A 23,486-nucleotide genomic window follows, 5' to 3' on the forward strand; every position below is an offset into this window, starting at 1 on the left:
GGGCCCAAAATTAGCTTTCTAGCTCTATGTACATCTAGCTCATTCTTACGACCGGCATTACACAAGCCGTAAGCTCGGTCATCCCATATATTTGAGATGCTTTCCATTGACATTTATAGGACCAACTACTCGTTGTGGTCCTATATGACGTGTCATGTATTAGTTTTGCCAAAGGGATTTGGATTGTTATTATTGGAATTGAGGCATGCCCTGTCATGGCATCATCCGCCCTTGCTGCTTCCAAAGTGGAACAAGTTAGGTGAGATGGTAGGGATGCACATACATATGCATTGGTGGCACTTTTCGTGAAAAGGATCCTTATTCCTCATATTTTCTCACGTAAAATTTTTACAACGAGGGTTGGGATACACTTGTTGTGCTTTACCATAGGTGCGTTATAGCAAAGGCACAACTAATGTACAGGAAATTAGAGTCTCAGAACATAAGTGAGGGAGACTTAAAGGATGAGTTTCTCACAAGGATCGAAGATCTCATACGGCTGCTTGCATATATTGATGAGGCCTATCTAGACAATTCATTGGTGTCTAATATTCTCATAGATTTATCGGATTCATACCAAGGTTTTGCATCCACATTTTGGCTCATGTGATAAAGAGTAACCCCAATGCCCTTATGTTTGATGAGCTGGTTGTAGCACTCTTGCAAAGAAGAGAAATCCTAGCAAAACGCATGTGGAAGATCAAGCATTCGCTCTGCTAGTCACAAAGATAAAGACAAAGCCTTCTGTCAGGGGCGCTACAAGCCATACGTAGAATCAGCCTAGTCTTCTAACAAGGATATATCGAGAAGGAGGTTGATAATCCTAAGAAGAAAAAAAAATGTAACTATTATTGGAAGCCATGCCAATATATCAATGAATATAGAAAAAGGCAAGAGAAGAAGAAGAAGAAAGAGTCAGGCATGGTTGTGGCTGATGCATCAACACCGAGTTCTAAAAAGAAGTAGTCAACAAACTATGCACAAGATGATTGGGCATCATTTTGCACTGTAATTATGACCCTTCTATGATGGTGACAAATCAATATGTATGATATTTTGATAGTGGTTCTAGCAAGAACCACTAGCAAGCACATTACTTCTCAATGCGACTTGTTTTCCTTCTATGACCCTTCTATGATAGTTGAGAAGTAATGTGCTAGCAAGCACATTACTTCTCAACGCGATTTATTTTCCTCCCTTGAGTTTTCTCCTCAAGGAGGCATTTACATGTGCAACAAACTCCTCATATCTAGTGAAAGGAGTTGGTAAGGTTATGCTCACTACTGCAAATGGTGGGACAATCACTCTCTCAGAAGTCTTATTTATGCTAGTAGGCATTAAAAAGAAATTATTGTCAATCTCTGTCATTACTAACGTAGGCCTAGTGGTTAGATTTGTTGGTGTGACAAGTGTATAGCTCATGATCAAAGTGATGAAGACATTACTATGGTATGCTAAGCCATGGGTTTTATAAGTTGGACATGTATGAGAGATTGGCACATAACGCTTGTCCATATTTACTACCACATGTGCTATGAGTGACATTGAGCTATGGCATGCTTGTTTTGGTCACTTGAATTTTGGTAGTTTATTGCACCTTAAAAGGCAAGAGATGGTGTTAGAGTTGCCAAAGCTTGAAGCTTAAAGCCCTTGTCAAACATATTTACGAGGGGTGAATTTTGGGCAAGATTTAACGTGCATCATTCTTAAAAGATGGATCAGTAAGGGGTGAAAGAGCAAGATTCAACGTGCATCATTCTTGAAAGATGGATCAATAAGGGCTATCCAAACTTATACATAGTGATATATGTGGTTCTATGAGGACATTGCCGATCAAGGGATACCTCTACTTTGTGACTTTTAGTGATGACTACTCTACAAGCACACAAGTGTATCCATTGAAAGCAAAGTCAAATGTTTTTACATGCTTTAGATACTTTGTTTCTATGTCTAACAATGTGTCTCTTCATGTAAAGTTGGCACCCTTCATATATATTAAAAGGGGGGGGTATATGTTAAAGGAGTTTCATGCATATATGGCTAAAATAGGCATAAAACATCAATGCATGGTGCCTTACACAGCTCAGCGAAATGGTGTGGCTAGTTGAGAATCATGGTATTCATGTGCAAGAGAATGCTAAGTGGAAGCTATGGTGGTTCAAACATGAGGAATGCCATAGTTAATGAAAGCAATTAATACTAATTACTATAATTAAGAAAGGGAGAGATACTAATCACATGACCATGACTTACATTAGTGAGAATGAGCTTCATACATCAATTTGTAGCCATTTGATAGGCCAAGAAATTGGTAGAAGAAGAGAGCGCTAAGGCAAAGGAGACTAAACAAGTCCCCAAGCACTTTAGAACCTTCAAGATGGTTGATTGTTTTGTGCAATATGACTGGGCGGCCCAAAGGACCCATAACGGGGAACTAGGGACTTGTTATGATGGTCCAGCCAAGGTTAAAGAAGGTAATCTGGTAGGCATGGGCAAAGATCCGAGGTCTATCTACATAAGGAATGACCTCTCGGCTAAAGAAGAAAAAGATCTCATCACTCTCCTCACAGAATTCCAAGATTGCTTCGCCTGGAAGTACATAGATATGAAGGGTGTACCTCCCGAAGTAGTCAAACATACCATCCTTATGGTAGACGAAGCGAGGCTAGTAAAGTAGAGAGCGTACCCCATGAATCCTAAATACTCCAAGATGGTTTGGGAGAAAATTGACAGACTCATAGATGCCATATTCATCTACGGATAGAGCACACAGATGGTTGCTTATTCATTGCTCCCACCCACATGGTTCCCACATAACCTCAACCATACATATTTTCTCATATCCTAAGGTTGCTACCTACACATAAATTATAGTGGAAATGACATAAACCTACATAAATTATAGTGGAAATGACATAAACCTACATGGCTTGACATGTACACATACATTTGTGCACCACATTTTCAACACCCCCCTGCCCAAATGGATCTCATCCCAAGAGAGTAATGTGATATGACATTCTTTGCCCCCCCCCCATGGAGACACATATACATTCACTTAGCCCCTACATCATTGGTTGCTAGAGGTGATTACATCAACATGACATGAGACATAACATGATTACACATAATCATGGACATCATTATTTTTAGAAAAGGTGTTCTTTTGGAGCATCATCAAGAGTTGCTTCTACCATTACATTTAATTGTTACTTTTTCTTTGATCAACAATTCTTCTCAAGGTGACCTACCTTGCCACATGCATCATATACAAGCTTGGGCTTGTTTTGATGATGACATTAGGCCATTACATGCCCTATTATACCACAATGGTTACATTTTACATTGGATTTTGTTAAAGAAAGTAGTCTCCTAGTTATTTGTTGAGCTTTGTTGTGTATCTTTTAACTTCTTATCCTCTTCAAACAAGGAAGATTTAACACCTTCAAGAGTAAGATTTGGAAGATTAGTAAGAGTTCTTACCACCGAAGAAAACTCTTGAGGCATGCTTTTGATTAAGACCGCTATTACATCCTTCTCATCCCACGGGTGCCTTGAAACCTGTAAGTTGCATCATAATACTCTTCATCTTAATGTGTACTTGGTTACAAACGGTTTGCAATAGTCCAACTGAGAGGAGTAAGAATTGTTTTTTGGTCCATCGTTTTATATATGTTGATACCATGCTACTCACAGGCCCTAATAAGGACAAGGTTTTAGCCTCCAAGGCTGAATTACATGTGTCATTTGAGATGATAGATTTGGACTCGTTGCATTCTAACTCAAGCACAAAGTTAGACTTCTTCACAACTTTCCATGTAGAAACGAATGGGCACACTAAGATTACCATTAGCACGTTGAGGTGTATTATCATTATATTAGGGAGAGGCTCATTATTACAGGAGAGATTATCATGGCTTATGTCTCTACACATGACAATGTGGTAGATATGTTCATGAAGGTTATCTCAACGAGAGAAGTTCAAAGCTTTTCGTAAAGCTTTGGGCTTGTTGCCATTTGGGGGTTGATAAGCCACATGATTCCTACACATGTTCACATCAGCATTATAAGGGGGATTTGTAGCCTGGGACACCTTTTCCCTTCTTAGGAGTTTTTTTCTCTTCTTACACACTCTTACGAGTGTGTGTGTAAGTGACCTTATCATGTCATTTCAAGTGACCTTATCATGTCACTTCACTTGTATGCCACTCTTACGAGTGTGTGTGTAAGTGACCTTATCATGTCACACACTCTTACGAGTGTGTGTGTAAGTGACCTTATCATGTCATTTCAAGTGACCTTATCATGTCACTTCACTTGTATGCCACTCTTACGAGTGTGTGTGTAAGTGACCTTATCATGTCACTTCAAGTGTTATCATGTCACTTCACTTGTATGCCACTCGTTCTCATCAATCTATTTTGAGTGTTGTGCTTCTCCCTATCTCTCCTTGCTTGTGCATCTGTGTGTGTTGCTACCTTTGTCTCCACTCCAATAATAATATCTTTAAATTAGAGTCTCAAGTGCTCTAAGTGTTCTAATCTTCACACTAAAATTATATAGGAATGACCCCATGAAAGTCAACAAATAATCCTAGAAGGTTTGAGTAATTGACCTTTATATCATTGATGGGACATGTTTTCATAACAATTTAATTTTACTTTTGTTAGTATGATTGGCGACAGGAGGGTGGTTGAACTTTTCTCTATAATTAAGGATGGTGTTTTCCGTTGGCCAATTTTATAAGAAAAAGACCTTTAACAACTTAAGGAATACAGGAGCAAGGTGTAGATTCTTATAAATGTTAATAATTAAAAAAAGACCAGAGCCAGGTCCATCATTATTACATGTAAGCTAGGAATCACATCATGGAGATCAACCTCCACATAGACCTCATAATGGATCCTAAGAGATTCGTGTGGTTTGAATCCTCAGTGTTTTCTAGTGGGTTCACATAATGGGTAGAAGTTGATGGGGAGATTAGAGAACTCAACTGAGATTTCAATAACATAAGGTATAGGTAGGTTTAGGTTTTGAGTGCATGGGTATGGTCCTCTTTCTCCACACAATTTACCCCCTCCCCCCTTCCCATTGTGTGTGTGTGTGTGTGTGTGTGTGTGTGTGTGTGTCTTTGTCTTTGTCTTTCTCTCTGTTTGTGCACCGGATCACCACAACTTACGCCTCGAGACTGGATCTTGGGGGGAGCAATTAGTATACACTCGTATGTGCACTCTATGCAAAGGAATTGAGAGGCATGTGGTCCTCACATGGCTTGCTTACTTGACCACTAGGATAGCATGGATGTAACACCGTGCAATGACTTTCTCGAGATCATCAAAAGGGCTCATATGGTACCTACCTTGCTACCATTCTTGTACGTCATGGATCATCAAAATTCCGAGCTAGATAAGGAGTGAGCCTCAAGTTTGGATACGATTGAGGCATGTTGCATGTAAGTCACATTGCTCCCTCCCTTGTTGTATATAGTTTTTGGCTACCATTAGAGTCCCCATAGGGCATTTTTTGGCTTCCCGTGGATGATAATACATTTTTATATCATATCATATCATACCATTTCATCTCTCTCTCTCTCTCTCTCTCTCTCTCTCTCTCTATCACCCAAGTGTGGTAGATTGGTTAGCTCATTTCCCTCTTGAATCAAAGGTGTTGAGTTCACCCAAGTGTGGTAGATTGGTTAGCTCATTTCCCTCTTGAATCAAAGGTCTTGAGTTCAAATCTTGTCGTATAGATCAATTTAGTCACTTGGGATAGTTTCCTATGACATTAAAAAGTTCTCTTCTCTCTTCTCTCTCTGCGTGCGCTCCCCACTCCCACATACATGAATGCATGGAGCACACCTCCCTTCTTAGTTTCCACTAATTTGTTTTTTTTCCCCATTGTTCAGCAACCCCGACTAGTATAATTATAGTTTAACCAGAATTCATCTACGTTTCTATGGCGTTTGCAGCTTCCTCTTTCCCCCAGCTAAGGATACCTACCGTTTCGTACTCTGATGGGCCTGGATGCAATGCGCCATGCCCGTTTCCTCTTCAGCTGCGGCCGCCCACCGCCACAGCCACCAGCAGGAGCAGGCTGAGGGTTCTCCATGGAACCGCTCACTTTCGCTTACACAGAACGGTGCCCCGTGTTAATGCAGATACTGTGCCCTTACAAGAAGAAGAAACCCAATCTACTCTCTCTCCCGAAGAGGACGATGAAGCGAATGCTCGAGAAATTCTTCGGGTCAGTATATCTCTTTGAAATTCAAAACAATCGGCTACTTGAGCACATTGTCTACTTGTTCTGCCGTTGTGATAAATGTACATACTACTGCTCACCATAGAGTCAAGTGTTACAATGGGGTGGATGATTAGCTGGTCCGCAATTGTATTCTGGAAGGTGAGCGGCCTGGTGGGCATTTCCCCAACCTAGAAAGCGGCTTGTGCCTGCTGTGAGAAAATTTCCTGATTTAGAAACCATCCATTGAAGGCCACAGGGCAGCCACTGGCCACATGTCGCTCTCTAGAACAGAAATGCCTTCCAGTGTCTGCTTTGCAATCTTGATGGAGTAAAGAATGGCCATGGGGAGGCCATTCAGTCTGGGAAAATGGGGAGCTGTGGATGTGGTGATGACTGATATCTCCACAATGGAATGACTGATCCATCGCACATTCCCGGCAGTCATGTGCTCCAGGAGGGGGTTATATTATGCGAGAGCTTCTGAACTTTTACCATATCAGCCTTAGGGGAATAAATTATGCAGTGCTGCATGCAGCATCCTAACATGTCGCAGAAGAAAGCTTCATGATTAAATGGTTGAGATCCCATTTCCCACCATGATAGATGGTCTCTCATTTGGGAGAAAATTGAACACTCTGGGTCTTCTCCCACCCTTAAATTATGCAGTGCTGCATGCAGCATCCTAACATGTCGCAGAAGAAAGCTTCATGATTAAATGGTTGAGATCCCATTTCCCACCATGATAGATGGTCTCTCATTTGGGAGAAAATTGAACACTTAATTAACATTTTTAAGACTTAATTGAACACTCTGGGTCTTGTCCCACCCTTAATACTGGTCAGCAGTGCCCTGTTCCTTTTAACAGTTCTTGGAGACTTTGGCCCTGCTCGGAGTCCGCGTGATCTTTCACCACTCTCATACCGCCACCCCCGATAGCAGCACATAGTCTTCTCCTTCCGCCTTAGCGTTTCCCCTGGCAGCAAGTGGGACTGCGAGAAGGCGTTCTTGACTGCCCGAGAGTGAAGGCGTTCTCCACTCCTCACTCTCAGCCAGTTGCTCTCTCTCACTATATTGGAGATGGGTGCCTCATTGATGGTCAACCATTGTTGGCCGGTGGCATGCATGGAGCTAGGAGGGTCAAGGCATCAGAATTGGGATGAAACCCTTGCGTTTTCGAGCCTAGAGGGGGTCCTGTTTATTTTTGTCATGTATCAGTGGCAAGTGGCAGTGCCCCTTACGCAGGCATACCGCTACCTGTATTGTGATGGATGGAGCCCCGAGTATGCATATAGCAAGGCGAAAGCAGAGTGGGCCTTCATGGAAGGTAAGATCAGGCTCACTTAGCTCACCTCCGGCCCTCGACAGACCGCGCCTACTTCCCCTCCAAACCGTCTCCAAAAACCTCCGAGCAGAGGGTATGTCGAGTAGGACTTACTCCTCCCATCCTTAGCCATGAGGATTGTTTCCTGGAACATTCACGGGATGGGCGGATCCTGCTTTCATGTTGGAGAGGTGTAAGAGGCCTCCATCAATACTTCAATCCACCCCCGAGCTAGGGGCTAAGGTTCCACTCCACAGATACATGCCAGTTAGCACTGGCATCCCATACCACCAGTGCCTTCCCACATGGGCCCTTGGCAAGACTATCTGTGATCTGCCATGTCCATGGCAAGAGTAGGAACTCTAGTCCAGGCGCAAACCCATCATAAGTGCATCGCATGACTGACTACCAAAGAATAACCCAAGGCATCACTTATATAGTGATAACTGCCACTATAAATAGCTAACTTGCTATAGATAGCCAGTAGCCTAGTTTATTAATTTTGAACCTTAGCCCTTTGTATCTACTAATCCAAGGGCCCCCTAACCTTGCTCGATCAGACTTACCAATCCGAGGATTAGCTCTAGGTACATAACAAGAGGGGCTCTTCCCCAAGACCTTTAGAGAGCCGTAGTTGGAGGCTCACCGGACATTCTTTTCCTTCGGGAACACCGCCTTTCAGTAGGACGTGGCCTCCTAGTGGTGGTCTTCTTTGATCTCAGTAGTACCGAGGACATCATTTCTTTTGAGTGGCTTGCTTGACAAGGTCACTTGGATTTGACATTAGTAGACATGTTAGTCACCGATTTTAGTGATAGAATGTCTCTCGGTCAAGTTTGTTGCCCAGGTGCAACATGGGTATTCCCACAGGTGGATTTCATAGCCACATCCTTGGTTGGTCTGATGTGATTTTGGGTGTACAATGGTTTAGACAATACAAACTCCATATTGAATGGGATGATGATTACTTGTGGATCACAAGGAGACTTCCAAAGGTGGTAGTCATGACTAGATAGTAGACATGTTAGTAGTGACAAAATGTCTCCCGGTCGAGTTTTGTTGCCCAATTGCAACATGGATATTCCCACAGGTGGAGTTTACATGTGATTTCATAGTCACATCCTTGGTTGGTCTGATGTGATTTTGGGTGTACGATGGTTTAGACAATACAAACCCCATATTGAATGGGATGATGATTACTTGTGGATCACAAGGAGACTTCCAAAGGTGGTAGTCATGACTAGATAGTGTTATGAAGTCCATTGTCTCTAGTGTAAAGGTTGTTAGCCTAGACATTTGTTGGAGTATGCACGGGTGGAAGTGTAGACAAAACAAGAAAGAGAGAGGGAGCAACGGAGAGAGAGCTTGTGGACAAGATCACCTTTTATAATAGCATGAAGCCTTACAATGGCAATAGCCAGCAAGAGGTGTTGCACAAAGTGCTTGGATTGGGATTACATGAAGTGAATATGTGAGGCCCCTTTTACACTGATGTAAGGAGGCTAGCCGACTGCAAGAAGAGCTGGCTGACAGCTTCTCACGACCTACTAAAAGGATAAAAAGCATAAATAGCATAAATACCCAAAAAATAGGGAAAGCCCCAAATACATAGAGATGCACAATTTCTAACACCCCCTCTGTAGCTCATAGTTTGCAAGAGTCGGAAGAAGATAAGCTCGACCATTGACCCTCCAGTATTGCAGATACCAAAATCACCTTGGAGAGAGCACATGCCAACTTGTTTCCTCGAAAAAAAATGCCGCCACGAACAACAAGGAACTTACTTGGCTCCGAATTCCCACACAAGTGTGCAGTGAACTCCAAGAATAAGATGATGAGCTGTTGGAGACACCGTGCCCATAATCCCCAACAGTGGATTGTGAACACATCATGTCCCAAAAGCCTTGAACAATGAATTTGGAACAGATCCTGTCCATAATCTCTGCTACATCAAAGATGACCATGTCCTGCCAGATTTTTAATGCTTGGAACTCCAATTCACGGTTCCCATGCACTAGAAAATGGAGCTGCTACCAGCCCCCACAAGCCTTCTCTGGCTGGAAGCACATGGGGGAAACTGCATGTATACTAGAGAAGTACACCATCTTGGTCCTTCGGAGTCGGAAGTGCCGTGGGAGCCCTAGATGTGTTCCTAGAAGTATATGTATCACTGTCGTGTGTCGTGTCTTTGCCCTTCTTCTGAGATGAAGACTTGCCCTTGGTCTTGTCCTTCTTCTTGGACAAATAATCCTTGGACAGATGTCCTCTCTTCCCACATGAGAAGCAACCACTCCGACCTTTCTTTTGAACTGAAGTAGGTGCTTGATCAAAACTGTTTTTAATGGTCCAAACAATCATTGAATACGCCTTCGAATCACGATTCTCCCAATCTTGTAATTCCGCAAGGACTTATCCTCTTGATCTTGGATCCACCTCCTCGAGGCTTCTTCTCATTGCCTTGAACAATCTCCCATAAACCCTTAATGGATGAACTAGATCTGCATATTTAGCTTCCAATGGGCTGTTGGTTCCGTCCAACTTGTCATCCTTGTTCGTAAGGGGGGAGCCATATCCACAGCAACAAAGTACACAAATCTTAGCACTCCAACACTCCTCTCGAGCACTTTCCAACGAAGCGAGGCACCAGGACCAATCAGCCCCCTCTCAAATCCGAGAGAGAAAGAGGCTTGAAATAAGAAAAACAGTCCACCAAAACTCACTGGAAACACCCAATGGGAGGGAGGGGAAGCCGAGGAAGGAGCAGAGATGTTGGGGCTGCTTGTCGGGATGCACCACACGCGAAGAAACACCTTCTACTGCAGTCCACACTGTAAAACCAGCCTTCAAATCTCACACAACTGCTGTAAATGCATGTAGAAGCAAAAACGCAGCCAACAGAAGCTTGCAATTGATGCTTGGTAACCAAGCATAGGAGCAGGGCAGCCTGAAGAGGAAAACACAGATGTGAGAAGCCTCCGGGAGAAAGAAAACACAGCTATGACGAGAAAACACAGCCACTATGTTGATCTCCAGAAAACGCAGCCACTGTTATGAACTCTAGAAAACACAGCCACTGGTGTGAACTCCAGAAAAACGCAGCAAGGGGGAAGGATCAAACTTGCAATGTAGAAGGCGGCCAGGTACCTAAGCGATTGATACCATGTTGGAGTATGCACAGGCAGAAGCATAGACAAAACAAGAGAGAGAGAGTGAGCAAAGGAGAGAAAGCTTGTGGACAAGATCACCTTTTATAATAGCATGAAGGTTTACAATGGCAATAACCAGCAAGAGGTGTTGCACAAAGTGCTTGGATTGGGATTACATGAAGTGAATATGTGAGGCCCCTTTTATAGTGATGCAAGGAGGCTGGCTGTCACCAGCCTGGTTTCCTAGTATGAAAGGGGTCTGGTGGACTCCAGGATGTCTAAATATTTGGAAAGTACAAGCTTTGGGAATGGGGGATTATCCTAGAATACAAAGGACCACACTCCTAAAAGTTAGGAGAGTTGCTATTTTTGGCCCGACTCCGATGGAAATTGTGTTCGCGTCATTACATCTGGAATTGAGCAGATACCAAGAGTTGGCAAAGTGCTTATGATAGAATGTCTACTAGTTGGGATATTTTTAGAGGTAAAGATTATGGGAGAACCCATGTCTTAGATTGGGACATGTGGCAAGAAAGTGGATTAAAGTGAGACAAGTGGCCTCACACTTGTCAGAAAGTGGATCAAAGTGAGACAAGTGGCCTCACACTTGTCACTCTAGCTATTGTGTGGCTCTCCACTTGTCATTGTAGCCTTTTCTTGCCATTTTAGCTCATGGGAGGCCCAAATCTATAAATTGGAGCCCTCTCTCTTCATTAATGGAGGCTCTCTTGTTGCACACTAGCCTCTACCACCGTTGAAGGCTGCCCTAATGATGGCTACTCTCTTTCTCTCTCTCTTGAAGGCTGCCCATGGAGAATACCGGCTGTTGGGGAGGCTTCCATTGCGAAGAAATACTGAAGGCAAGGGTATTTAATCATTTATTATGATTTCTAGCCATTGTACTTGTTGTACCAGTCCTTGTACCAGCCACTGTACCTACTGTATCAGCCACTGCACCGGTTGTACCAGCCATTGTACCTGCTGTACCGACTGAATGGAGAGTTGTACTTGATGTACCAGCTCTATTGCATGAAGACCCGTGGTTTTTGGGGAAGAATCAGTACCCACACGGAGGTATATGGATTATATTGTTGGCTCGGCATTTCTACAGCCTGTGTTCTGGCTTGGTAGCCTCGTGTTGGGCTGTGTTATGGCATTTGTATATGGATAATCCGGCATCTCCCGTGGGGAGAGTAAGGCCCTCAAAGCTTGTACATGATATTAATCTCCTTGGGTAATAAAATACTCCAAGGGGGAGTCGGCCCATTCCGGCCTCTATGTGGTGTCACATGTGCAAGATCCATTTTCAGCATTTGTGGATGTTTTGTCTAGCTTTTATGTTTTATGCAAAGTGATGATGGATATGTGTTAAGATTGTGGCCATGTTTAAGTGTTTTGATATGCTTTGATGGTATCAACAAGTGTGTCAAAGGTCCTAGTTCCGCGGGCACTCACCGCCGCGAGTTACATTGGTATTAGAGCATAGGCTTTCTTGGAAGCGGAGTCTTTCTTCTATCAATAAGAAAGAGAAAAGATCTCAAGTGGGGACCGCACTTACCATCATTGCTGTTAAGCATGGCCAGCCGCTTCATAGCTTATGAAGCAAGAGCATGAGCAGTAGATAGCTTGTTGATCTAAGGATTTATGAATTCACAAAATTTATCTTGGAAGTATGGAGTTGGCTTTATGTGCACACGAATAGCACTCTTTCCATATAGATATTGTGGATTATATTATCAAGCTTACAAGCAAGCTATATAAAGATATATCTCAGGATATCTTAAGGATATGGTGACGAGATATTTCTTTTGGCTTCATGACCAACCTGGCAAAGAAAAGCTAAGTATACTTTGAGTTTGCAAAGTTGGTGCTTTTGCTATTTACTATGAAGTGCTTTTGATGTTCACTAACCCTTGTATAGCCATGCAAGGAGAAAGGTGGTGTTGTTTGCCTTGAGATGGTTTCAGGGAAACATTGTTTATGACTCCCTTTATTGGGATGGATTATATCTATGGAGATTTCTTTCTTGGACGAGATTTATATAGATATTGGGCTTTACAAGCAATTTCTATGGACGAATCTGTCCGAGTTTATAGAGAAGAAAATCTTTGGATATCTCATGGATATGATGCTTTTATGGATAAAGTCCACCTCTACTCCAAGGTGTGTGGTTAGCACGGAGTATGTGGTAAGAGTTATAGTGACCAAAATTTGTGAGCATGTGGGGGGGGATCCCCCCACATACATTTGGTCACCTTCAAACAATGTTCGTTGGATCCATCCTCGGGTTTATGGATTATGTTTATGACTCCCTTTTACTGGGATGGATTATTCTTTATGGCTCCCTTTATTTGGGATGCATTGGACTTATGAAACTCATGGTTCACATACCCTGTGTAGTGTTCTCTTGTCCTACGTGCTCTCTGGAAGATTGTTTCTACCATGTGTGGGTGGAACAATAGAGAGCAGATGGAAGGGAACATGGGCCACTTCAGAGGGTAGTGTCGAGCACAACATACCATGTGTAGTGTTCTCTTGTTCTATGTGCTCTCTTGAAGATTGTTTCTACCATATCTGGGTGGAACAATAGAGAGCAGATGGAAGGGAACATGGGCACTTGAGAGGGTAGAGTGAGTTGGTGGCCGAAATGCCTATAAACTATGTGCAGCAGAAATGCTTATAGAACACCAGGCTATTTATGCCTGCGAGTGATTGTTTTCTCTTGTTACTTGAGCCCATCTCACATTCAAGGTGTGTGGTCAGAGTACCAACACGGGTTGCGAGTGGTAAAGTGGACATGATACCTGGTTGGCAAGGGACTTATGTGTACGCCAAGGGTCATGTGGATTGGCACATGTTTGTGTGCTTTGAGCTTGGATTATGATATCTGGACTTATGGGACTGTTTAGTTTCACCCATTTCTTTGGGACATGGATTCTTTAGATATATTGGATTTTTGAGATTGTCTCGTCTCGCCCACTTGATGGGACATGATTATATCTTGAATATATGGCTTGAAGCTGAAAGTTTTGGACAACTTCTAAGAAGCTGGGGAGGATGTCACCAGCCTTGACATTTCCCAGAATGAAAGGGGTCTGGTGGACTCCAAGATGTCTAAATATTTGGAAAGTATGGGAATGGGGGATTATCCTAGAATACAAAGGACCACACTCCTAAAATTTAGGAGAGTTGCTATTTTTGGCCCGACTCCGATGGAAATTGTGTTCGCGTCATTACATCTGGAATTGAGCAGATACCAAGAGTTGGCAAAGTGCCTATGATAGAATGTCTACTAGTTGGGATATTTTTAGAGGTAAAGATTATGGGACAACCATCTCTTAGATTGGGACATGTGGCAAGAAAGTGGATCAAAGTGAGACAAGTGGCCTCACACTTGTTAGAAAGTGGATCAAAGTGAGACAAGTGGCCTCACACTTGTCACTCTAGCTATTGTGTGGCTCTCCACTTGTCATTGTAGCCTTCTCTTGCCATTTTAGCTCATGGGAGGCCCAAATCTATAAATTGGAGCCCTCTCTCTTCATTAATGGAGGCTCTCTTGCTGCACACTAGCCTCTACCACCGTTGAAGGCTGCCCTAATGATGGCTACTCTCTTTCTCTCTCTCTTGAAGGCTGCCCTAATGATGGCTCCTCTCTTTCTCTCTCTTGAAGGCTGCCCATGAAGAATACCGGTTGTTGGGGAGGCTTCCATCGTGAAGAAATACTTGATGTACCAGCTCTATTGCATGAAGACCCGTGGTTTTTGGGGAAGAATCAGTACCCACACGGAGGTATATGGATTATATTGTTGGCTCGGCATTTCTACAGCCTGTGTTCCGGCTTGGTAGCCTCGTGTTGGGTTGTGTTATGGCATTTGGATATGGATAATCCGGCATCTCCCGTGGGGAGAGTAAGGCCCTCAAAGCTTGTACATGATATTAATCTCCTTGGGTAATAAAATACTCCAAGGGGGAGGTCGGCCCATTCCGGCCTCTATGTGGTGTCACATGTGCAAGATCCATTTTCAGCATTTGTGGATGTTTTGTCCAGCTTTTATGTTTTATGCAAAGTGATGATGGATATGTGTTAAGGTTGTGGCCATGTTTAAGTGTTTTGATATGACTCACAAGTTTTTGGGGAAGAATCAGTACTCACACGGAGGTATATGGATTATACTGTTGGCTCGGCATTTCTACAGCTTGTGTTTGGTAGCCTCGTGTTGGGCTGTGTTATGGCATTTGTATATGGATAATCTGGCATCTTCCATGGGGAGAGTAAGGCCCTCAAAGCTTGTACATGATATTAATCTCCTTGGGTAATAAAATACTCCAAGGGGGGGGGTCGGCCCATTCCGGCCTCTATGTGGTGTCACATGTGCAAGATCCATTTTCAGCATTTGTGGATGTTTTGTCCAGCTTTTATGTTTTATGCAAAGTGATGATGGATATGTTTAGGTTGGGGCCATGTTTAAGTGTTTTGATATGCTTTGATGGTAACAACAAGTGTGTCAAAGGCCCTAGTCCCCCGGGCACTCACCGCCGCGAGTTACACTGGCCAACTGCAGTAAGAGCTGGTTGACAGCCTCTCAGGACCTACTAAAGGGATAAAAAGCATAATAGCATAAACACCCAAAAAATAGGGAAAGTCCCAAATACACAGAGATGCACAATTTCTAACATTGAGGCTTCACTCTTGTTTATGACATTGTTGGGTCTAACGGTGTGATCGAGTTTTCTCATGATCGTTTCTCATGATCATGCACAGGAAGTATCACATAAGAAGCGCAGAGCTAGACGAAGAAAGAAGAACACCAAGGGATGGAAGAAGCGCCTTGGGATGTCAGCATAACTGATGGCCCCAGCCAGTTTCATTGCCCACCTGAGTAGACGAAGACCATCATCCGGTGGATATCAAAAAACAAGAAATCCGGTACCTCTGACATTCCGGAAGGGTATCATGTTGTTGTGTAGACACATGGTGCAAAGGACCCTCAAGAAGCTGACACAAGATTCTGTTACAAAGATCCTGCATTGTTGGGGATTCTCCGACGACATTGCCAACCATATCGTCAAGCTAAGTTGGAGAGGATGTCACGTGCATCCTGCATTTGGATGCTGTGGACATGACTATGTAGGAGAGTGCAAGCCTTGTGGCTGGACATGTGGTCCCTTGTGAGCCCACGTCCCTAGGGACATGTCAGCCAGTGTGCCACCACAAGAAAGTTAGGGTCAGGTGTGCACATCGCACATAGGTTACTCATGCTTGTCCGGCATACCGATGTAACCCTCTTGAATGTTGTATTGATGTTCCAGGCACTTATTAGGGTTGTAGTGAGGTGTATGGGCATTGGTCAAAGTCTTAGGTTTAGTTAGAGGAGCCTGTATATGTGTGAACCCATTATTAGCATGGTAACTAGCAATATACATCAGGGTTTTGTGGTGGCTAGTTGGGGGACTGTGGACAGCCCATTGGCCGGGCTATTGCACGGGGAGAAGGCCATGGAGGGTGCCCATGCATAGGCACCCAGCATTAGTGGACAACTATGAGAAAAACACATCATATATGTGACTATTTGTCCTCTAGGCCTGGGAGCACCATTATATAGCAAATATGGAGCTGTATCTACTTGCCAACTGGGCATTGCTGTTGGCCGACTTGCAGATGTTTTCTCATCTGAGAACTTTGCCATAAGACACAGCCCTTGGAGGATTAATGCAAGCATCAGGAGCTGTCCAGATTGTACAGCAGAAGGTGGCCTGTTAATCCGCCTTCTCACGGCTGCTCTGCAGAGATCCCACGTCAAAGGTTTTGGTGCTGATTTGCAACAGTCAGTCCATAACTCATTCAGCAATACAAGCAAATACACCTTCATGGTGGATGCCCTTCAAAGGGTTTTTTGGAACTCAATACGGTGTACTCTCTCTCTTCTCTCTCTTCCATGTGTGCATTGCAAATCGTCAAGTTTAAGTGCTGAATTTTTGCTCTAATCAAGTTTACGATTCATCTCCAAGTCTTCCACATGCGACAGCCCATAATCAAGGGTTTGTAGTTGGGAGGAGAAGATCAGGACTCTCTCAATTCTAGGCTAGAGCTAGTCGGACAACTCGATGTTGGGCTACATTTGTATGGGGCATTGGGATTTGGCATCATAGCATTGTGATGGATTGGTTGGCAGATGAGTTTAGCCTTGGGCTTGAGGGTGCTCTGGATGGAGCAATGGTGGCGTGCTAGCCAGCTACCTAGAGCGTGAATTGAAGGCAGTGCATTGTGGTTGGCTGCCATGGCAAAGTGGAAGAAGGCACAAAAGGGAAGCTCTGAAGGATGAAGAATGTGTGGTCATCCTAGGGTGCTGCATTATTTTTATAAAACAGAGGTTTCAGAAAAATTTTCCTTTGATGTTACTTTTATGTGTATCCTCTGTGGTGAGATAATGGTGGAGGACATCACCATGAACATAAATCCTATCCAAGAAGCCAAGCTTTTCTTTACAGTTGTGTGCACTTGCCTGCCAAAAGTTGGAATCTTATGCATCATGGTTTTGCTTCGCAGGTTTTGGATATTCTCAAGGAAAAACGCGATATGCCTTTCAATGAGGTTAGATTCCATAATTTCAGTTCTAACGGCTCTTTTTGTGGCTGTTTTACTGTTATACATGCATATGTGTTGCTGCTGGTGTTTATTCTTAATGCATGCACACATGCACAACAATACATATAAAATGCATATGTATATATTAAAAAATATGTGTGTTTACATTTTCATGAGGTTGCAAATCTCTTGATTAGCAGCTCCAAAGCTTTATATTCTTGTTTGCTTGTGTGTTGATATAGATTCTTGCTTGTACATCTTGTTTTTGGGGTACTCTTAGGTATGTGATTGAGACTAACGTGCTGTGGACAAATACCTGTGCATACATTATCCCAGGGAAGCACTAGCAAGTTTTGGCCAGGTATTCCTTTGTTGCCACAAGCTTGTACCTGTACGTCAAAGCAGTAGGGTTAAAAGGTGGCCAAGAATCAGTGCAATAGGATTCTTGGGAGTGGTGGTGACAGGATCCTTTCAATTGGCCCCACTATGGCGGCTATTCCTTCTTTGACTAGTCTGCACAGCTCTAGCCTTGGTGGATTGTTGCTGTGGACAAATAAGCACTAGCAAGTTTTGGCCAGGTATTCCTTTGTTGAGGCCGCAAGCTTGTACCTGTCAAAGCAGTAGGGTTAAAAGGTGGCCAAGAATCAGTGCAATAAGATTCTTGGGAGTAGTGGTGACGGGATCCTTTCAATTGACCCCACTATGGCGGTTATTCCTTCTTTGGCTAGTCTGCACAGCCCTAGCGTTGGTGGATTGCAGAAGCATCAAATTAAACCCCTTTTCCACCGTTCGCATTAAAAGGTTTTGGTTTTTGAACAAATTGGTTTCCAGAATGTGTTAAGAGAGATGAGAAGAAATACTAATTTTCTTGTACTAAAACTCAATTTTCATTCATTTGTCAAAAAATAACCGCGTTTAGCATAAGCTTTATCCAGCTTGACATTTATAGGTTGTCAATACAGCTGTTTTGTGTAACTGTTTGCAATCCGGCTTCCTGCCATCACTGTCATATTACACCATGAACCACTGCTTGCACACACACACACACACATACACACACAAACCCCCCTCCCACTCCCCCCCCCCCCCCCAAAAAAAAAAAGGACCCATCTATTAGTCACCCGCAAGTGGATCACAACCCTCCTAGGAGGTAAAATGTACAAGGAAGAAACAAGAAGGGGCCATTTTGGAGGAAGGTTACACTAGGAGAGAGGGGAGGGGAGCCACACTGGGGGGCTGATGCTACGTGACCAGGCATTTCCTTGGGTGAGGAAGGGACCTGGGCTCCAAGTGCAAAAGATGGTGACCTGGTAATGTTGCATGCTCTTCGAGTCACCAGTCAGGTGCTAAGACATTCCTGGAGGGTGTGGATGAGGTCCATTCAGATAGAGCGGATGGTCTCTGCTAGCGGGTGTTTGTACCCTTCATGACCTCACTGCATCACGCTTGCTAGGTATGCCAACTTTGCCGCATCTTTGACTATTCGATGTGTTGGAACATAACTAACCCTATGATTTGACTGTGATATCTGTTTCCATTTTCAATGTATCATCCTCAAATTGTATGGGGAGTGCTGTATTTGTTCTTGTTAGGATGTTCTAAAACCTTTGGTGCATGCAGACGGCTTGAGCAACATGAAGAGAAAAGAAGGCAGAAGTGGGCGCTGGGCAGGTCAATAAGGGGAAGGAGCGGATAGCAAGAGGGCTTTTGGCATCACCTTCTTGAAGTATTGTGTGCTTTCTGCAAGTCTGAAGGGAGGGGGGTTTGTGGATGCTTAGAACAGGAGAGGTTAATATAGTGAAGCTCATTTTAGTATATAGAGGGAGGGTACCAAGGGAAGAGAACGGAGGAGCTATGGTCTGTTCAAGTGACACGGGTTAAGTGCTGTGACATGATTTTTGCCTTTGAGCCTTGCACATAAGTTATGTATTAGCAGGCTTCTTTTTGTAGGTTAAGTGAGAGGAAAACGTGCCCTCAAAAAAAATGAAACAAAGGTGGTCAAAAAACACTAAAAAATGGGTGAGCACATACATAGAGGTACTTACTATGAGTATTGATGGATTTTGATTAAATCAGGTGAGGTTGACAATAATGATTGAAGATCCTTGGGAGGAGGAACGGAGAGAGCAGCTTGGCGTAGAGAACGAACGGGGATGTTCCAGAGAAGACATGGCAGCTGCTCTTGTGGATGTAAGTAGCAGTTTCTTTTGTAAAAACATGGCTCGAAATATAAGAAGAACCTGTCATTTCCCCCTTATCTCCTCAGGTCCCATTATCACACCATTCCTCTTAAGGTGTACTTATGGGAAACACGGGGTTTTTAGGTGTTATCCTGAAACCCTTTTGGTCCATTTCAGCCATTTCTTACTCTTTATAACGCCAACTACTTCTAATTCCAAATGACTTTTTTGATTCAAAATTCTTTATCCTTGTTTACTGTCATTCACAATTTGTTGGTTTGTATGTATACACTTCTTGCATCAAGGTCTATGAAGGGAGAATTCCCTCTAATCGAGTTGCTCTACGAGAGCTCACAAAAGAGATGGTTTCCTGGCCCAACCTTGAGGTATGGATAGTTTTAGTTAGTCTTTACGTTAACAGCAGCTGGTTTAGTTGCAGTGTTGATGTTATGGATTGTCTTTCCAGGGTGAAGTAGAGGCTCTGAGTGATCCTACGCAGTCACCTTATGCTAGAAGTACAGATACTGGTGTTGATCCAAGAGTAGCAGCTCAAAGGGCGAAGATTGATTGGGATGCAGCAGCAGAAATTCAGCCCGGAGAAGAGCCAGAAGATGCAAATGTGCCACCCGTTGTAGTAAGTAATTTCTGCCTCCCTGACCTCTACAATGACACTTCTCTTGGCTCAAGTTGGGACACTTCATATTGAGAAAGATATCTTCATTAACATTTACTGGAGGCCAAAACAATGTAGGAGATTATGTGCAAACATGAAGACGGTGGAGGTCTGTAGTACTGAAAGGAAATACCAAACAAAAAATAAAGGAAAAGAAAATCCCTCCTAATTAGCTGATGAGGCTGTGATGTCACAGTTACAACAGGTCGAGGCTGGATTGGTTTTGGCTTTCAGAAATCTTTGATTAGGGCTCTTCCATCATAAAAGACAATAGACTTTCTGTCACGTGCATCCCGCACTTGGATGCCACGTAGACATTTCTGTACAGAAGGTGCAGGACATGGGATGGTGAACTGGTCCCATGTGAGCCCAGTCTGGGACGAGTCAGCCAGGGATCCATCTCAGTCGTCCGAGGTCAGGTGTGCATTGTCCTGCACATGAGTCCAAGGTCAGGTGTGCACTGTCCTGCACATGAAACAGTGCCAGTCCGCGCTGTGAGTCTCCCTCTAGAATGATGTCAGTGGTTCTGTGTATCTGGTATGGTACCGGATGCCAGATCACTGAGTAGATTATGTTTAGGACAAGGGGCCAGCCCATAGGGCTACCCCGGATCTGAGTATGGGCATGGGAATGGTGTAGAACCACCCCCATGAGGGCCAGGAAGGCCCAAGCTGAACCCACCAGCCATGGAGGGGCTGTAGGACAGCCCTAGGGCACAGATAAGGCAATCTCCAGGAGATTACAGCCTTTATATGGCTGTAGGGCATGTATGGGGCAGCCCATACAGGCTGCCCAGCCTTGGGATTGTGGACAAAAGTGGTGTCCAGCCAATCAGAAGCAGGCGCATCACTTTCAGCCTGTTAGGAAAAAAAGGTAGTATTTTTTGGGATTTAATTCAGCATTTATTGCTGAATTTCACCAGTCGTGGGACATAGCTTGTTTTTTCAGCTGGCCGACTGCTCCTCAGGAGGAGTATATATAGTGGAGGCCATAATCCCATCATTCATCTCAGTTTTCACCAAGTGCTCAAGCCAATCAAGGGCCAGTCAAGCCAAGGAGATCGCCAAGCAAAGGGGTGGACTTCTGAAGGTCAAGGGCATGATTTTCCAGCCAAGAAAAGGTCAAGTTTTCTGTATTTGTTTTCAGATTTACATCATTCTAATAAAGCAAATACACCATCCGTGGTGGGGGCCCTATAGAGGGTAATTGGGACCCAATACTGTGTCCTCTCCATCTCCCCCTTCTCTCTCTATTTTTCTGCACATCTCCTTTTAGTTTGTGCGTTAATTCCGTCGCGAAAAGAGTGCTGATTTTCTGAGTTTTGAAGTACCGATCCTTCTCCGAAGCTTCCGCATATTACAGTGGTATCAGAGCCTACTTCAAGGACAAAGATTCAGCAAAGAAAACCAGAAAATTTTTTCACTCGTGTGGTTGGTTTTTAGACGCTGGTGGACTACCCCTTTCGGAGTGACTCCTGTCCCTCGAAGGACGGTTGGTTTTTAGCCTCCAGAAGCCTCCGGAAGTCTCCCACACAGATAGTGGATGGTCAGATTGCGTTCCGGAAAGGAATTGCATTTTCCCACTATGGCGAGCTTTGGCGACGAGAGAGAACTAGAACCATGGGACCAGAGTGCACCAGGCAGCCCAGCTAGGGCACCCGGCTTGAGTGTCACAGACATGTTTTAGCAGATGATGCGAGCAATCGCAGACCAGACAGCCAAGTTGGATGAGCAGAAGGCACGGATTTTGGCTCTGGAGGAGTGTTCTCGCTCTCCAGCGTCGCGTTTTCCATCTCCTCCTCCCTCTCCTTCCGTATCCTAGATACCAGATCCTCGTCACAGGGACCCTCTCGCGGGGTCACAGCCGCAGCCAAGCTCCTTGCTTGAGATGCAGATGCGTGCATTGGAGATTCGACAACAAGAAGACGATGCCATGCGACGAGTGGAACACGAGCGTTATCTCAGAGCTTTGGACGCCAGATTGACACCGGCGGCGCCCTCGAATCATTTTTCCGAGAAAATGAATTTCAGTAAGTATAATGGTAAACTTGATCCCCCAACTCTTTATTCATGGTTGCATCAATTTGAAGCTTACTTTGCCGCAGTTAGGAAAACAGATACTGACAAAGTGATCTTAGCTAGTTGGTACTTGGAAGGTGAGGCCATTCCTTGGTGGCCTCAGTGGGCTCATGCCCACACCAGAGCAGGTATGGCAGCTTATGTGTGGGACGAATTCGTCCGCGACCTAAAGCAGCGGTTTTTACTGCCCCACTACCTTGAGCGACTCGAAGACGAGTTGAGGGGAGCGCGTCAGAACGCGCAACCAGTCCTTCAGTTTGCCAATAGAATTTCGACTTTATGTTTGCAATTAGGCTTATCTGACACGGACAAGAAAGGGTAGTTTTTGTATGGCCTGGACACTCAAATCCAATGGGAGGTGCGTATGTTTAGGCCAGCCACCTTTGAGGACGCACTCTCGCTTGCGCAGAGTGCAGAAATGAAACACAATGGTGGCAAGCCCAAGACTTCCCAGCCGGCTTCTCCCAAGGCTAACGCCTCAGGGGGCAAAAGCCAGAACCAGACGGGGTCTTCCCCAGGATAGAGCCCGGGAGGCTCTGGCTCCAAGAACTCGAACAATGCGTCTAAGCTTACTCCAGACCAGAAAGCGGAGGCAGGCAAGACAGGTGGCAATTTTAGTGCTGAGGAGCTTTCTCAGTACAAGAAGGAGATGTTTCTTTTGTCACACAAAAGGACATACTTCTCGGGATTGTCCGAAGAAGCCTCCAAAGGCCGCCGCCGCCTCCACAGCTTCCGTGGTGAGCACAGCTCCCACACAGACCCCAGCGGCTACCCCTAGTTCTTCAACCCCCGGTGCTTCAGTGGAGCAATTATTAGCCGGGAGCTCGAAGATAAGCAGAAGGGCGCCCATGACCAGGAGTATGAGCGCAACGAATTACTCAAGTCCTTTGGCTACATAGGTGGCCAGAGGGTCGTTGTCTTGTTTGACAGCGGCAGCACGGAGGATGTGGTCACGGAACAGGCCGCTAGGCGTGCCCGTTTCGAGCTAACTCCGGTGGACAAACAGGTGGAGGGTTTTAGCACAGGTATGACAACGAGTGTCAAGCATGAAGCTCTAGGTGCTAAGTTAGTGATTCAAGGCATAGAGTTTGTGCGTGACTTTATGGTTGCCCCTCTTGTAGGAGCAGACATAATTTTGGGTATCCAGTGGTTTCACAAGTTTCTTCCTGATGTCAAGTGGGACAAGCACACGTTCCAGATCGATCGGAATGTGTCAAACACTCCGGTGACCATTAAGTGTGAGCCAGGTATTCCAAACTTTT

The 23,486-nt window shown here is 44.4% G+C and overlaps 1 protein-coding gene across 3 annotated transcripts in view; it reads left to right on the top strand.

Moving 5' to 3' along the window:
• The first annotated feature begins 5,840 nt into the window (after positions 1-5,840).
• Positions 5,841-23,486, top strand: part of LOC147625805 (ycf3-interacting protein 1, chloroplastic-like) — a 50,737-nt gene continuing 33,091 nt past the window's right edge. Inside the window, exons 1-6 of one of the 3 annotated variants that reach the window (XM_086817375.1) lie at positions 5,841-6,243; positions 17,255-17,299; positions 19,370-19,483; positions 19,779-19,859; positions 19,940-20,107; positions 20,343-20,427. In XM_086817375.1, the coding sequence (XP_086673501.1) occupies positions 5,956-6,243; positions 17,255-17,299; positions 19,370-19,483; positions 19,779-19,859; positions 19,940-20,107; positions 20,343-20,390 (744 nt within the window). In that variant the 5' untranslated portion in view covers positions 5,841-5,955 and the 3' untranslated portion in view covers positions 20,391-20,427. Of the gene's footprint in view, positions 6,244-17,254; positions 17,300-19,369; positions 19,484-19,778; positions 19,860-19,939; positions 20,108-20,342; positions 20,428-23,486 lie in introns of those variants that run through there. The other 2 variants (XM_086817376.1, XM_086817374.1) reach the window with 2 other exon arrangements.

Source organism: Cibotium barometz, chromosome 23, assembly GCF_041138505.1.
Source record: "Cibotium barometz isolate CiBa-2024 chromosome 23, ASM4113850v1, whole genome shotgun sequence".
Classification (NCBI taxonomy): domain Eukaryota; kingdom Viridiplantae; phylum Streptophyta; class Polypodiopsida; order Cyatheales; family Cibotiaceae; genus Cibotium; species Cibotium barometz.